Source organism: Sinocyclocheilus anshuiensis, unplaced genomic scaffold (assembly GCF_001515605.1).
Source record: "Sinocyclocheilus anshuiensis isolate Anshui unplaced genomic scaffold, SAMN03320099.WGS_v1.1 scaffold566, whole genome shotgun sequence".
Lineage (NCBI taxonomy): Eukaryota > Metazoa > Chordata > Actinopteri > Cypriniformes > Cyprinidae > Sinocyclocheilus > Sinocyclocheilus anshuiensis.
In genome coordinates, this window is record NW_015542410.1 from 711,440 (window position 1) to 727,683 (window position 16,244).

Here is a 16,244-nt window from a genome sequence, read left to right on the forward strand (position 1 = left end):
TGAATAATATATATATATATATATTTATAAATATTTGTATACATAATATACATCTAACTTCTCAAAGCCAGATGAATTATAAATATTTGTATACAAAATATACATCTAACTTCTCAAAGCCAGATGAATATTCATCATTTAATTCCTCAGACTTAAATGCAGCCAAACAACCAGAGAAGTGAACACGGTCTGATTAAAATATATGATGTAATAAAAAGAATCGTGATAAATAGCCTGCAAACACATTTATACATTTGCACACGTTTGGGGGAAAGAGAGAGAATAGGAACTTCCCGTCTGCTCACTGATTCCCCAGACATTATTTGCTGCAGACCCGTAATGCGAGCCACTTGATTCTATATAATGCATAAGACTTTCTTCCCTCGAGAAGAAACGCCAGCGGGAGCAGAGCTAAACATCCAAGGTATTACACACATGTACACTTAGGGACATTTTATGAATGAACACAGCCAGCCCCCTCAAGAGCTGACTGTGCTTGCTCCGCTGTTCGAGCGATCTAAAATGCAGAATGCTTTTCATATGCAAAAGATTGAGATGGCGAGTCCTCAATCTCAAATACATCATTGCTAACATCAACCTCCTCGGAGGAAGATAGCAGCAAGCACAGAGCTCTCACTCAAAGAGGGATGAGACCGCAGCGTGGGCTTCCGAACCTCGAGAGCTGACTGTGCATGCTCCGCTCCCAAACAACAACACAACGATTGCGTGCATTCACACCCGTAATGTTTAGCATGGGCAGAGAATAACACGCGATCTAAAGTGCTGTCTGTTTAGCTCGCCATATAGAAGTGATTGTGCACTGATAATACAAACAACAGTAAATAAAACTGACACGTTTCACACAGAGCGAAACAACAGTAAATAAGACTGACACGTTTCACACAGAGCGCTAGCTGAAAACACAGAAGCTAACGCTGCTTGTTTCGGAAGCTCTCTGGTCTCTACGTCACCCCGCCCGTGACGTTTCGCCATTCCATTGGACTGATTTCACAAGTCAAGTAATTCTTTATTCTTTTCTTATATCAATGAATAAATATCATATTTTATTAAACCATTGTGTTGAAGTCATTTGGTGCTGAAGAAATGTAAATTGGGTAGGCTACTCCGTAATCTTACATTAATGGACAGATTTAATCTTATTTAAATTTACATATGATGGTTGATGTGCTCAGATTATTTTTTATTAATTAAACAATAAATAGGCCTACTGGTTAGGTGTATATACAGTGGGTACGGAAAGTATTCAGACCCCCTTAAATTTTTCACTCTTTGTTATATTGCAGCCATTCGAAGGTTTACCTTCCAACAAGACAATGACCCTAAGCACACAGCTAAAATAACGAAGGAGTGGCTTCACAGCAAGTCTGTGACTGTTCTTGAATGGCCCAGCCAGAGCCCTGACTTAAACCCAATTGAGCATCTCTGGAGAGACCTAAAAATGGCTGTCCACCAACGTTTACCATCCAACCTGACAGAACTGGAGAGGATCTGCGAGGAGGAATGGCAGAGGATCCCCAAATCCAGGTGTGAAAAACTTGTTGCATCTTTCCCAAAAAGACTCATGGCTGTATTAGATCAAAAGGGTGCTTCTACTAAATACTGAGCAAAGGGTCTGAATACTTAGGACCATGTGATATTTCAGTATTTCTTTTTTAATAAATCTGCAAAAATGTCAACGATTCTGTGTTTTTCTGTCAATATGGGGTGCTGTGTGTACATTAATGAGGAAAAAAAATTAACTTAAATGATTTTAGCAAATGGCTGCAATATAACAAAGAGTGAAAAATTGAAGGGGGTCTGAATACTTTCCGTACCCACTGTACATATCATTTACATGCCGCTTATAATATAGCTACTGGGTCGCAAGAGTGCTGGACATAGACTTTAAAAAAAGATAGACGACGCGACTGCTATTCCTTCCACTATAGAAAAGTGAAGCCAAAGCATCTCAGTATGGCTGCTGCTGTAAATGACGTCATTTGGAGCCAGAGTCTGTGCAGTAGAGATTCGTTTGGAGCCAGAGTCTGCGCAGTATTGTCGTGAGGTGGAACCACAGTATCAAACTTTTTATTTTGACTCAAGTCCCATTCGTTTACATGGAGAGGGCGGGGTTTATGACCTGTACTGCAGCCAGCCACCAGGGGGCAATCAAAGAGCCCGCAGCTTCACTTTTCAGGACGTGTGAGGCACACCCGGGTGCTGGATGATTAGGCTACTGACGTAGGTTACAGCGGTGTGATAATAGCGAAGTAAAGAGGTTAGGGAAACGTTATAATAACGGTATGGGAACGTTAAAATAATGTTATAATAACGTTATACATAAATTACACAAAGCGCGGCCCACTTCACTAATGAATTGTTTATACATTTGTTCGTGAATCAGATAATTACTGCTTCTCAGCTAACTCAGAAGTCCTCTGAGAAATCTAATCCCGTCCGGATATATCTGGAGATTCATCGCGTAATTGTGTGGTGATCCGATTCTTTGACCGCTCGCTCCAGTTTCATCATGGATATAAGCCTTTTTGCCATATCCGACGAAACAATAACATGAAATCAATAAGAAGATGCTGATCACGGAAACTAATAGCAGTTAGGTAATAACAGGCACGTGCACACATAGACATCAAAGGGGGCTTGAGCACCTGCCCTTTTGCTTCCTCGAGAGAAAGTGCCCTTTTTTCTGGGGATTTAAAAAAAAAAAAAGCCTAAATGAATATAGCTTATGTATATATATGTGTGCTTGTGTGTGTTTCTGTTTGTGCACAGCTTTCCCTGTTAAACAAATAAAAAATCAAAATCAGGTCGGGTTGGGAAATGTTGATAATCTGTCAAGTTCCGATGCCTTTCTCCCCTCCACGTCTCCGCTAATTTGCATACATTTGACAAAAGGCATTGCAGATGAATAGGATAAACAAAATAACTAAAGCATATCACCACCAAGTCTGGGGTCTTACTGTGGCATTTAAACGATGCTTAGTTGGTACTAAGGGTCCCAAAGTGTGCCAAGAAAATATCCCCCACACCATTACACCACCACCACCAGCCTGAACCGTTGAGACAAGGCAGGATGGATCCATGCTTTCATGTTCTTTACGCCAAATTCTGACCCTACCATCTGAATGTCGCAGCAAAAATCGAGACTCATCAGACCAGGCAACGTTTTTCCAATCTTCTATTGTCCAATTTTGGTGAGCCTGTTCGAATTGTAGCCTCCGTTTCCTGTTCTTAGCTGACAGGAGCGGCACCCAGTGTGGTCTTCTGCTGCTGTAGCCCATCTGCTTCAGGGTTCGACGTGTTGTGCGTTCAGAGATGGTATTCTGCATACCTTGGTTGTAACGAGTGGTTATTTGAGTTACTGTTGCCTTTCTATCATCTCTAACCAGTCTGCCCATTCTCCTCTGACCTCTGACATCAACAAGGCATTTTCGTCCACACAACTGCCGCTCACTGGATATTTTCTCTTTTTCGGACCATTCTCTGTAAACCCTAGAGATGGTTGTGCCTGAAAATCCTAGTAGATCAGCAGTTTTTGAAATACTCAGACCAGCCCGTTTGGCACCAATAACCATTCCACGTTCAAAGTCACTTAAATCCCCTTTCTTCCCCATTCTGATGCTTGGTTTGAACCTCAGGTGCTCAAGCCCCCTTTGATGTCTATGTGTGCACGTGCCTGAGCACATGTTGTACAGCCTCAAACGTAGTGTGACTGTCAAATTTGATTTGTAACCATTTTTTATGTGTAGGCTACTGCCTTTTTACAGAACCGAGAAATGACTGCCTAGAGATATAGCCTATAGCTAGTCTTGTGTCAGGAGACCAATAAACTGCTATAGTACTGTATACTGTAATGAAATTTGGACAAATGTGCAGAGGATGCTAAATTTTCTTTTTTAAATTATATTTTTTACTGCACTGTATTGTGGTGCATACCAAGTTCATATACAATTCTTTGGTATTTGAAGTTTTCTAGTGCTTTTCATCTACTGCAAGATTACTTAAAAATTATTTTTTCCCAAAAGTTGAATTATACATCTGTATCTGTAATTTAATTTATGTATACTGTAATAGACATTGAGCTGCAAAAATAATTCCTGAATCCTAGTAAGTGTTTTTTGTTAGTGTTATGATCTCAGTGTTCACTGGGCAGGAAAGTCATCTGTGTATTTGAATTGTAAGTATTTAAGAAAAATTGTAATAACTAAATTTAAAAGTTCGAAAGACAAATTAATGCTGGCTTGTCTTAAAGTCTTGTTTAAAAACATAAATGGTTTGGTCAGTTAGATGTTCTAGATGTTTGCTAAAGTGTTGCTAGTTGGTTGCTAGAATATTCTGTGTGGTTACTAGTCTCTTGCTATTCAGTTGCTGGGGTGTTGCTAAAGTATATGGTTGATAGAGTTTGTTCTTGGTGATTACAGACAATGTTTTGAAAACATTGTTTTCAAAACTGATCCAGTTTCAGTGTTTTGATATTATTGTATTTCTTTCTAATGTTAGGAAATTCAAAAGATTTTGTTGCTCTTAAACGTGCACTAAAACATGATTTATACCATCTAAGTAGCCTATGTAATTTTAGCCTAATAGAACCGCATGTCTTCTTTAGTGATACAAGCTCAGAAACATTTATAACCTGTTGAAGTCTGTTGGCATCTCCGTGTGGTCCTGTTTGGTATTGCAGCTTGACTTGTAGTTACAGAAAATGCTCTAAAAAATGTGACATTTATTTTTTTTCTCACAGTTTTTGCTGTTGCACTGAAAATGTACAAAATCTTTTAAGTTATCTTGAAAAGTCTTGCAGAAAATGTTGTGTTGTAAGAATCATCCTCAAACGTAATCTTGAACTTGATAAAACAATTATCTTTATTTAAAATGTTTCAAGTCTTATTATTTTTCCTTTTGTTACACTGGAATAAATCATACTGGGATGTGTGCTAAAATTGTTGGATGTGGAAAATTTAGAAAATGTTCCACCAGATGCCACTGTTTAGAATTGAAAGGAGATGGGGAAAAAATGAGCATAATCCTTTGTTGTCAATTGAATTACTTCTTTGTTCCAGAAGAATGTATGTGGCGTGTCAGAAGTTGTGAAATCAAAAACTCAGAGATGAAAGAAAACAAAGACCACCAGCCTGTGTCGTTAGAGATCAGCAACATCCATCCCTGCAATGCCTTTTCAGGAAGATCCCAAGATACAAGCAAGCTTCCAATGGCTGCATCTAAAAAAGGATCTTTTGATAGAGGAGACAGGTTCATAAATGGATGAAGAAAGCTCACATGCAGTCAGTGAGGTTGACATTGTTTCAGCTGTAAATTATCTTCAAGTGTCAGACACACAGAGACCAGACGGTATACCAGCAACCTCCTATAAAGACAAAATCCAGGATCTAATTCCATACATAAAAATGCTCTATGACAGAATCCACAGAGGAGCATTTAACTGCTCTGAGAAACACTTTAATTAAACTGTAAAAAGTCCACATGATAATAGTCAACACTTCTTTAACACTGACTACCTCATCATTGCAACTATTCTGGCAAGACGTTTGGAAGATGTCATGGATTCTCTTCCAATGGGGCGAATACCAAAAGATTCAGCTATTGTCATGATCACTCCCAAAACACATTACGCTTTAATACGTTTAAATCATATTAAAGGAACACTCCACTATTTTTGAAAATAGCCTCATTTTCCAACTCCTCTAGAGTTAAACAGTTGAGTTTTACCGTTTTCGAATCCATTCAGCCGATCTCCGGGTCTGGCGGTAGCACTTTTAACTTAGCTTAGCATAGATCATTGAATCTGATTAGACCGTTAGCATCTCGCTCAAAAATGACCAAAGAGTTTCTATATTTTTCCTATTTAAAATTTGACTATTCTGTAGTTACATCGTGAACTAAGAACGACGGATTCAATTCAGATTCAATGATCTATGCTATACTAAGCTAAGCTAAAAGTGCTACCGCCAGACCCGGAGATCAGCTGAATGGATTTGAAAATGGTAAAACTCAACTGTTTAACTCTAGGGGAGTTGGAAAATGAGCCTATTTTCAAAAATAGTGGAGTGTTCCTGTAAGGATGAGCTGGAACAGCAAAAACGGTCAAACCCGACTCTGAGCCAGGATCTTCTCATTATAGAAAACCTCCTCAGTGATGCAAAAGATTTTTCAGTTGAGAAATACAAAGTACTGCATCAGGGCTGCCCTTTGACCCCAGGACTCGTAATGCTGGCTCTGAAAAGCTATGCCTCACAGCCATTTTGAAATTTAGAAAAAGTTTGGGTTTTTATTTTCAAACAAAGTGTGATGGTTTGCTTTCAACCTGAGGACCTAGATATGGTCAGAGCTACTGTGGAGAACAGTACTAATGAGGTACATGAAATGGAGATATTATCCAGAGGAAACGGTGAACTGCTACAATTAAACTGCTTAGGAAATGATGAGGACTGGGATGAATGGGACAAAGAGACATTTGGGAATAATGGAGCAGAATCAGAAGAAAATGGTTTTAAAGCAGATGAAAGGGATGATGGGAGTAAGGTGTGTGAAGAGACTGATCATGAGTCTAAAATATATGAGAATTCATATATTTGAGACCAATCAATGGATGTTGAAGGAAGGTGAGGATCATGAAGATGACGTACTGTAGATTACATTTGTTGTTGTCTAATACCTATGTGAAAATGTAATTGCCCCTGTAGTTACTAATTCTTAAATCTATAAAACTGCATTAATAATGGGGTGTCGCTGGACTAGATGCAACCAGGCCTGGTTACTGCAACCCCTGTTCAGTTAACTTAATACTTGAATAGAACTTTTTCAATAGCATGAAGTTAGTTAAAATGTCTTGCACACTGTGCCAAAAGTGAAAGAAATTCCAGAAATTCTAAAAAAAGGAGGTGACTGAAATACATCCATATGGGAAGGATTACAAACTGTTTTAAAGGCTCTTGGACTCCAAAGAACCACAGTGAGAGCTATTTTCTCCAAATGGGGAAAAAAAAAACTTTGCACAGTAGCAAACTTTGCCAGAAGTTGCAGACCTTCCAAAATTCCTCCAAGAGCACAGCGACGACTCATTTAGGAAATCACAAAAGACCCAAGAACAACATACACTCTTAAAAATAAAGGTGCTTCAAAAGGTTCTTCAAGCGATGCCATAGAAGAACCATTTTTGGTTCCCCAAAGAACCATTCAGTCAAAGGTTCTTTAAAGAACCATCTCTTTCTTACATTTTTGTAATCTGAAGAACCTTCTTTCGCCACAAAGAACCTTTTGTGAAACAGAAAGGTTCTTCAGATGTTAAAGGTTCTTTATGGAACCATTTAGACAAAAAGGTTCTTCTATGGCATCGTGAAGCACCTTTATTTTTAAGAGTGTAGAAGGAAAGTTTTAGAGCGCTAGAGAGAATCTTTATTTGTGCAATTTTGTACTTGTTTTGTCACCTTGTATTACTTACCTCTTGTTATTATTTCACTCTTGTTATTTTCCATCGTTATTCTTCTGGTGACTAGTTCCCTTTCAGTCGGTCACTCCCGACGTCACGTCGGCTGACCGACGAAATTGGGACTGGGGAAAAGTGGACAGGTGAGACATCACATGACACATAGCGCTGTAATATAATTATAGTGCTTTATTAGAAACACTAGGTTAGGAGTGAGAGCCACTCCCTGTAAGGTTTGTATTTTGGATAGATTGCATACTTAGGGCATTTTATTGCCTTTTTTTTTCATTAGTTAGGTTTTGTATAAATACAAAAAAAGATAGGTATATACACAATATTTACCTAGATAACAAAGAAAAGAAACACCAAGGGAAAAGGGACACAAGCAGTGTCAAAGAAAAGTAAAGAACAAAACACTCTGGGCTGCGTTTCCCGAAACCTTCTTAACGCTACGTCGTTCGTAAGTTATACCTTAAGTTGTACCTTTACGTTAATACGTGTTTCCCGAAACGTTCTTCCCGAAACATTCTTAGTTAAGTATACCTTCTGCAAGTCATTCGTTCGCAAGGTTAGTCTGGACCACTCTTCGCTATACCTTATTGCTGTTTACAGTTCACTCCGCTAGTGGCCACCACTGTGCAAAAACCTTCTTCACATTTCAGTCGATACGATTGTAATTCTGTGGCAAGAAAAAGTGCAGAACCAAATAAATATTACAATTCTAAAGTTGTAATACACCCAGTGTTCAATTAGTGTTCAATTAATTGAAGTGTTTTTATGCAAAGAATAAAACTGTCATTATACTGATGGTTGTTAGTTTTTCCATTATAATATACAAAGGCACATCGGCTGGCAAAATATTAGGCAGCACATAATTAGGAGTCTATTTAAAGGGAATGAATGTTATGGGGAGTTTGGTCAAACTTTGGCAGCGAGACATTGGTCATTAGGCGAATAGTTGTCCTAAATTAAAGACGGCTGCCGCGGAGCCAGTTAGTGTATGTGCACTATTTCATAATAGTGTTAGAATAACTACCATGTCAAAAGATACAAACGATACAAAAGATCTACAAAAATGTTGCCTGCCACGGGAGCAAATTCAGCAGCTTTTACATCTTGTTGGTCAAACTTTGTAGAGACAAACTTGACGGTTCGTAGCGAGCTAAGAGACAACGTTATCGGGAAACGCAGCCCTGGACTCTATCATACACCTGGTGCAATCTGGCGCCAGGCACGACGCAAGTGTTTTTTGCTAGTTTCAGCCTGATGCAGTTATCATTTTCACGTCCTGCGCCACGTTGTTTAAATAGCAAATGCATTTGCACCCATTATGCAGTTATCATTTTCACGTCCTGCGCCACTCTGTTTAAATAGCAAATGCATTTGCGCCCATTTGTGCACTCGTGGGCGTGCTGGTCTGAAAATGAGGTGTGTTCAGGCGCATTGTTGGCGCGTTGCTATTTTTAGGCAACTGAAATAGACCGCGCCATTGACCAACTAAAACCTGGGGCCCTATTTTAACGATCTAAGCACATGGTCTAAAGCGCATGGCGCAGGTGCACTTAGGGCGTGTCCGAATGCACTTTTGCTAGTTTAATGATGGGAAAAACGTTCAGCGCGCCTGGCGCATGGTCTAAAAGGGTTGTCCCTATTCTCATAATGAGTAATAGGTGTGTTTTGGGCATAACGTGCAATAAACAAATCAGAGTCTCATCTCCCATCCCCTTTAAGAGCCAGTTGCGCTCGTGCCATGGCGGATTTGCTATTTACACGGCGGAGTTTGCAAGTGCAAAGACAGAACGCGTCCTATTTGCTAGCGCACGAGCAGATCCGTTTCCTCTCTGGAGATGCGTTCTGTCTTTGCGCTTGCAAATTCTGCCATGTAAATAGCAAATTCGCCATGGCATGAGCGCAACTGGCTCTTAAAGGGAATGGGAGATGAGACTCTGATTGGTTTATTGCACGTTATGCCCAAAACACACCCGTTACTCATTAAGAGAATAGGGACAACCCTTTTAGACCACGTGCCGGGTGCGCCGACCGTTTTTCCCGTCGTTAAACTAGCAAAAGTGGATTCTGACACGCCCTAAGTGCACCTGCGCCGCACGCTTTAGACCTTGCGCTTAGATCGTTAAAATAAGGCCCTCTAATTCTAACTCACATATCGTTTTTTTCTTTTCTTTTCTTTTCTTTTCTTTTTCTTTTCTTTTACTTTACTTTTCTTTGGCACTTTGGGGTTCTGATACATCTGGCATAAACCAAACATCAAGTTCAGAAAAGAACATCATATATGGTCAAGCATAGCGGTGACAGCGTGCTGTTGTGGCGATACTTTGCTGCTTTAGAGCCTGGGCAACTTGCAATAACTGATAGAAACATGAATTCTGAATGGCTCAAAAAAAGCTACATTTATTTTTGCAGTGGCCTAGTAAAAGTCTTGATTTGAACCTGGTTGAAATGCTGTGGCAGGACCTTAAATGGGTAGTTCATGCTCAAAATCTCTTCATTGTGCCTGAACTAAAGCAGTTCTGCAATGAAGAGTGGGTCAAAATTCTACTGTTGAAAGACTGATCTTCAGTTCTCAGATGCATTTGGTTGCCATTATTGCTGCTAAAGTTGGCAGAACCCGATTTTAAGTTCAAGTGGGCAATTAGCTTTTCACATGGGTTTTATATTTAATTTTAAGATCTAAAACTATTTAGTATGAGATCTTCACAAAAACAGAAGAAATCAAGATGGGGCAATTTCATTGTCACATCACCGTTTTCTTCAAAAATAAGATGTCAGCATGCATAAGCTTTTTTGTTGTTGTTGTTTTATTTTTTTTATTAGATCAGCCATATTTTTTGAAACACCAAGAGAGGAAATGGATAAAATTCATGGGATGACAAAAAATCTACCTCCACTGCTGCGTGTGCCCTCACAACCTAGCACATCCTCTGTGGGTGAGCCAAAAACTTTTGTTATTATAGTTAAGAAAAAAAGAAGTTCCTTTAATCAATGAACAAAACTGATCTTATTCTAAGGTATACCTGTAAGTTTAAAAAATATTTGAAAGATAACTGACATTCTCTTTATGATATGAAAATAGTCTGTTGACAGTTGAATCATGTTTTTAATCTGAATGTTCTTTTTAATCCCTCCAGATCTTTCCAACCATCCCACAATGCCTAACCAAGGTATACAATTTTCTAAAATAATAAAATCATTGTGTGTTTGCTTTAAAGTTTGTAACTGACGGAAAAAAAATCATAATTGTCTGATAGGTACTAAAAGAAAACGTGATCATGAATCATCTGACTCAGAGCCACCACTGACAACAGGCAAGTACATTCTGAATCTGTCCATTCTTAATCTGGCACTACTAGAGTAAATAATCAATTTAGCCTAGCACGTCTACATAATTTATTCACAATGTAGCTACAACAAATGTAAAGCAGAAGTGGAAAGATGCCTTTTGCACACATTCTGGTATAATTATACCAGCAGGGGCTAACAAGAATATGACGATCTGTAGGCAATAGGTGTTACAGAATTCATTATTACATATACAATGTGGAGTTTTGTAAAGATAGGCCTTATGTCACTCATATAATGCATTTATTTAAACAATAATCCTCATTGTGACCATTTTCTTCTTTGTACACAGATACGGAGATCATGTTGAAGGCAAAGCAAATCATGAAAAGAGTCACTGATAACTTGGTCCACACAATCATTATGCACAAAGACATCATTTCAAAGATAAATAAAATTAATACTGTTAACAGAAAGAAGGCAACCATAGGGATTTTCGGAAAATCTGGAGAAGGGAAGAGCTCCCTATTAAGTGCAATCTTGGGAAAAAAGAATCTACTGCCGTCTGGTTGTTTTGGTGCTTGTACAGCTGTTATTACTCAGGTGGAAGCCAATCTGACTGACTCCAACTACACAGCAGAGATCGAGCTCTTCTCTAAAGAGGTTTGCTCATTTATACTGATCTTACCATGCCTTCAATTATAGTTTTTAATAAATATATAAATAAATCACAATTGAGGAAATGAAATAAAGCCTTATTTTCTATATTGTACTTCTGCAGGAGTGGGAGAAAGAGTTAAAAGATCTTCTTACAGTTTTATCAGATGAAAATGAGGACAGGAATGAGGACTTGATTGAAATTGCGGAAGAAAAGATCACTGCGCTGTATGGAGATGATGCAGACAAGAAAACATTAGAAGAGCTCAAGAAAGATGAAAAATTTGCTGAGATTGAAAACTTATTGTCCATCAATAAGGAAACTGAAAACTCAAAGAAGATCTCAAAAAGCGATGTATGTTTTAGGACACTAATATTTAGTGTTTCGTAAAACAACAACAAAAACAACAACAACAATAATAATAATACATTTATTTCTCTTTTTTTTTTCTCCAAAATTAAAACAACATTTCGTCAACAGGTCTCTGAATTTGCCAGTGATGTTGCACGTTACATGCTGAACAGTGAAGCATGTTCTGGTGGCTGGTACTGGCCGCTTGTGAAGAGTGTGACAATCAAGATACCAGATTGTCGTGAACTCATGGAGCACATTGTGCTTGTTGATATTCCTGGGACTGGAGACTGCAACAAGACTAGAGATGACCTGTGGAAATCTGTAAATATATTTCTACACTCTTTTGAAAATGCACATTATACAACCACACAATCTAATATGTTACTACAAGCATGTCCTCTAACTGACTATTTTAAATCCTGTAGAAACTGAGAGAGTGCTCTTCTGTGTGGATTGTAAGCGCCATCAATCGAGCAATCACTGACAGAGACCCCTGGGGGATATTAAAGCACTGCATTGAAGAACTGGGACCAGGAGGAGAATGTAAAAGCATCAACTTCATCTGTACAAAGACTGATGAGATGGATCCAGTAGACTTTATGAGGTTATAATTAGAATTTCTTTGTCATTAAATGGGCTGTGCAGTATTATATTTTGAATATTTAATTTTTAATATCATATTAAAAATTCCTACAATCTGTCCAGATATCACATTGAGCTGCTCTCTATATGTTTTTTGACATCAGAATTGTTGACATGCCTTTGGAGATTTTACGTTGTTGTCAATGTTGTACATCTTTCAAATTTTAATCTGTCTGTTTAGAGCTGCACGCCTTACTGGAGATCAAATCTCAGAAGAAAAGGTAGACAATTAACAAATAACGATTGTTGCTTTTGTTGCATTTAAAAAAAAATGTCCCAACGTTTCTGGAAATTTGGTTGTAAATAAGATGTATAATATATATGTTTTAAATTGTATTATAAAAGATATATATATAAAAAAAAAAAAAGATATATAAAAGTCTAAGATATATATATAAAAAAAAAAAAAAGATATATAAAAGTCTTTTTAATAAAAATATTTTATATACAATATTATATAAAACTAAAATTATATATTTAAGAACATTTAAAAAGTATAAACCTTTAAATATTGAAACTGATTTCACAATTTACCTATATTATTAGGCCCCTTATAATCACATTCCCGTCATTTTTAACCAATCTTCAGGAACAGAAAAAAATGTGCATAAGTCAAAGAAATGAACTTGCCAAGACAAGGGTGAAAGAAAAGTTTGAAAATTCCAAAATCAAGGTATTTATTGTTACCATGTTTTATTAATAAATTTGGTTTATACATATACAGTAGTCAACATTTGGATCAAAAAAGTTTATCAAAGTTGTCCTAAGACAAGAACACATTTTGGTTTTGGTTTTAGGACTTTGATGAAAGGTTTTGATCCACTTCAAATTTTGACTACTATATATAGTTCTTATTTTATTAGTTTTTTTTCTTTCTTTATCTTTTTTTTTTTTTAGAAAAGATTCAGCACTGACAATGATTTTCTTCAAGTATTTACTGTAAGTTCTAAAGCATTCTTCGACACCAGTTTAAATCTGGAATCTATCGAAACAGGTAAACTCTCCTTGGTACTACATTACAGTACGTCATTAGGAAACAAAAATCCATACATAAAGTAAAAGTCTGTTCTGTAATTGCTTGCAAATTTTAAATCACAAATTTAAAATTGTTATGAGCCAGACAAAGCACTGACCAAATGAATCCACATCTCACACTTCTATAGAAATCCCAAAGCTGCAGATTGATCTGAGGAGCCTTAACAAGAGCATTAATCAAGAACTGACAAGAGAATATGTCAATGAAGCAAAGGGAGTTCTGTCTCTGATCCAAAGTGTCCAGCTGGATACAGACAAGAAAACAGTATGCATCAAAATGACACAGAATGTTGCCAATATATTATTCTGTACTTCACTGCTGTTGTATGGATGTGTTTTAGGCTGAAACGAAAGACAGAATCCGCATGGAACTTGAAAACAATCTAATGAAGGCACTAAATGAATTGGAGACATATTTTGACAACATTTATAATGATTTGGAGCAACGTCTATCAAAGGGAGTGGAAGAATCAGTGCAATCATGTGTTGCTTCCACAAAGGCATTTATAATGCCGGTAAGTGTGACTCAATTGTTGTGAATAATCAACCACTCTTTTTTTGCCCTTTTAACAACTTTTTTTTTATGTCACTCTGAATATAAATGGACAGATAGCCTATAACACCCTTGAAGCTTTGTGCAGAAAGGGTGGATGCCACTGCCCGAAAAACAGGGACAAAGTTCTAAACCTGAACAAGACATTGGCCAAACACCTTCATGAATACATTGATGAAGATTTCTGTCAGATTTTTCCGTAAGTTCTGTTTTATCATTCTGTAGTCCTCTTTTGTTTTAGAATAAAATGTAATGAAAACTGTTTGCATACTTTTAATCAACGTTGTTAATTATATAGTTGACAATTTTGTTTACAAATTATTAACATTAAATTGGAGCATGAGTAAAGATTGTAAATGCAGACCAACTACATGTACAACAATAAATCAGCAAATGACATGCCTAGGAATATACAGATTGGGTTTAATTGTGTGTGTGTGTGTGTGTGTCAGGATTGGACTGTCTTATTGTGTTTGTGTGAATGTGTCAATATTTTAAAATTTCTATTTGTTGTTGAAATATATTCAATTACACAGTGGCTGTCATAACTTGCTTCTTAACAGATTAATTTAAACATACATTAAATAATTAAGACAACACTAAGAGGTAAAGAAAAATGAGAATATATTTCGCAAAATGCCCTTATCTAGACTTCATTTGACTAGCGAACTAATGGGCTGCTTTACGGAGCTGATCGTGGCCACTCTAGTCAAGCTGTTTCAGATGTTTCTGAAGCGTCCCAGAAGTGTCTCTCCGAGGCTTTTATACAGCGATCTGTCATGCCACATCAAACACTGTCAAAATGCCATTTATTGTTTGAATTTGAATATATATATATATATATATATAAGAGATGAAGATGTGCTTCAATGGCATGTTTTTTTTTTTCCTATTATTTTCCGCTCCTCTTGTGGTATGGCATTGTGAATCATATCATAGGTAATCATGGGCCAACTCTGGCTCACAGGCCCTGGCTTGAGCATCTGTGCTCTAGACATTATTTGCTCGTCTACTGAATTAATTCTTGTCCGAATATTTGGTTCATTTGCCATGATACAGCTGAGTAAGTTCACATTTATAAAGGAAACTGCGTGTTTGGGAATTTGGCCATCCCCATCACAATTTCCTTTATGTAATTCTTGTATCATATTACATTTATAATCTGTAACATGTTGTAAAAATAAAACATAATTGGTTTTCTTTTGGCTTCAGTGTGAGTGAAAAAACAGGGAAGTCAGTGCAGGAACAGATTGATAAATTCACTATCCTCCAGAGTGACTCTGCTTACCGCAGATCTACCATATTTCACTACATTCAAAACTTCATCAAGACAGAGGTGAGTTCAGTTGTCCGTAATACAGCCCTGCTCTTCTGTGTTTGTCTTTACTTCCGTTGAAGTAAAGTTTTTTTTCCCCCCCTTCTGACAGGAAACCAAACTAAAGACATCGCTCAAAAGATACATTATTGAAATGAAGAAGGACATCTACTCATCAATCAAAAAAAACATTGTGAATGAAATGGTTTCTTGCTATGAACGTAAGCTAGAATTAGTTACAATTAATCTCAAACTATTTTCATGTAAATTGTACTTTTTATTTTGTGAATAATCAAAATGTCATGAAACACACATCCAAGAATTTATTTATTTTCTTGTTCTCATTTGTCTCCATGATAATAAGAAAATGAATAAATACGGTTGCTTATTTTAGAAACTGCAGCTTTCAAAGGACCAGGATGCTTGAAGAGAATGCAAAATCTGTTAATAACCACAGTCGATAAGATAAAACAAAACATGTTTAACAAAGCAAAAATGGAAGTGCTTAAAAAGTGTGATAACTTAAAGGTACTGATCTCACATTCATTAGGACAAGCATGGATTTAGATGTAGATTAAGATTACAATGATTAAACTGAATCTTCTCTTGTTCTTTGTGCAGCTCCACATACAGGATGTTCTTGAATCAGAACTAAAGAGAGCAATGAATCTCTCACTGTCACAAACCAGCAAAACTAAATCGATGGGTGAGAGAGAATAGCATCAACACCATCTTCTTAAAAATATTGTAAGATGTTTAAGATGACTGATTAATGTCAATCACTGCCTATATAGTATATCTTATGTCTTTTCTAGATGTCTCCAAAGAGATTGAAGAGCTGGAGGGACTTCTAGAGCAACTGTCTGACTGATGGCCACCAAGCAAGCAGCACTTTTTTTTTTATTACATTTTATTTTAATATATATAT

At 37.1% G+C, this 16,244-nt stretch overlaps 1 protein-coding gene across 3 annotated transcripts in view; it reads left to right on the plus strand.

Annotated features, from left to right (window-relative positions):
* Positions 1 to 16,208, plus strand: part of LOC107693323 (nuclear GTPase SLIP-GC-like) — a 25,842-nt gene extending 9,634 nt beyond the window's left edge. The window contains exons 2-19 of one of the 3 annotated variants that reach the window (XM_016492659.1): positions 10,295 to 10,407; positions 10,609 to 10,641; positions 10,729 to 10,785; positions 11,112 to 11,422; positions 11,541 to 11,771; positions 11,898 to 12,092; positions 12,197 to 12,375; positions 12,595 to 12,634; positions 13,003 to 13,086; positions 13,311 to 13,407; positions 13,577 to 13,713; positions 13,790 to 13,963; positions 14,058 to 14,200; positions 15,214 to 15,337; positions 15,429 to 15,537; positions 15,711 to 15,844; positions 15,938 to 16,022; positions 16,132 to 16,208. In XM_016492659.1, coding sequence (XP_016348145.1) covers positions 10,329 to 10,407; positions 10,609 to 10,641; positions 10,729 to 10,785; positions 11,112 to 11,422; positions 11,541 to 11,771; positions 11,898 to 12,092; positions 12,197 to 12,375; positions 12,595 to 12,634; positions 13,003 to 13,086; positions 13,311 to 13,407; positions 13,577 to 13,713; positions 13,790 to 13,963; positions 14,058 to 14,200; positions 15,214 to 15,337; positions 15,429 to 15,537; positions 15,711 to 15,844; positions 15,938 to 16,022; positions 16,132 to 16,187 — 2,268 coding nt within the window. In that variant the 5' untranslated portion in view covers positions 10,295 to 10,328 and the 3' untranslated portion in view covers positions 16,188 to 16,208. Of the gene's footprint in view, positions 1 to 9,937; positions 10,408 to 10,608; positions 10,642 to 10,728; positions 10,786 to 11,111; positions 11,423 to 11,540; positions 11,772 to 11,897; positions 12,093 to 12,196; positions 12,376 to 12,594; positions 12,635 to 13,002; positions 13,087 to 13,310; positions 13,408 to 13,576; positions 13,714 to 13,789; positions 13,964 to 14,057; positions 14,201 to 15,213; positions 15,338 to 15,428; positions 15,538 to 15,710; positions 15,845 to 15,937; positions 16,023 to 16,131 lie in introns of those variants that run through there. The other 2 variants (XM_016492658.1, XR_001634719.1) reach the window with 2 other exon arrangements.
* Positions 16,209 to 16,244: the final 36 nt, after the last annotated feature.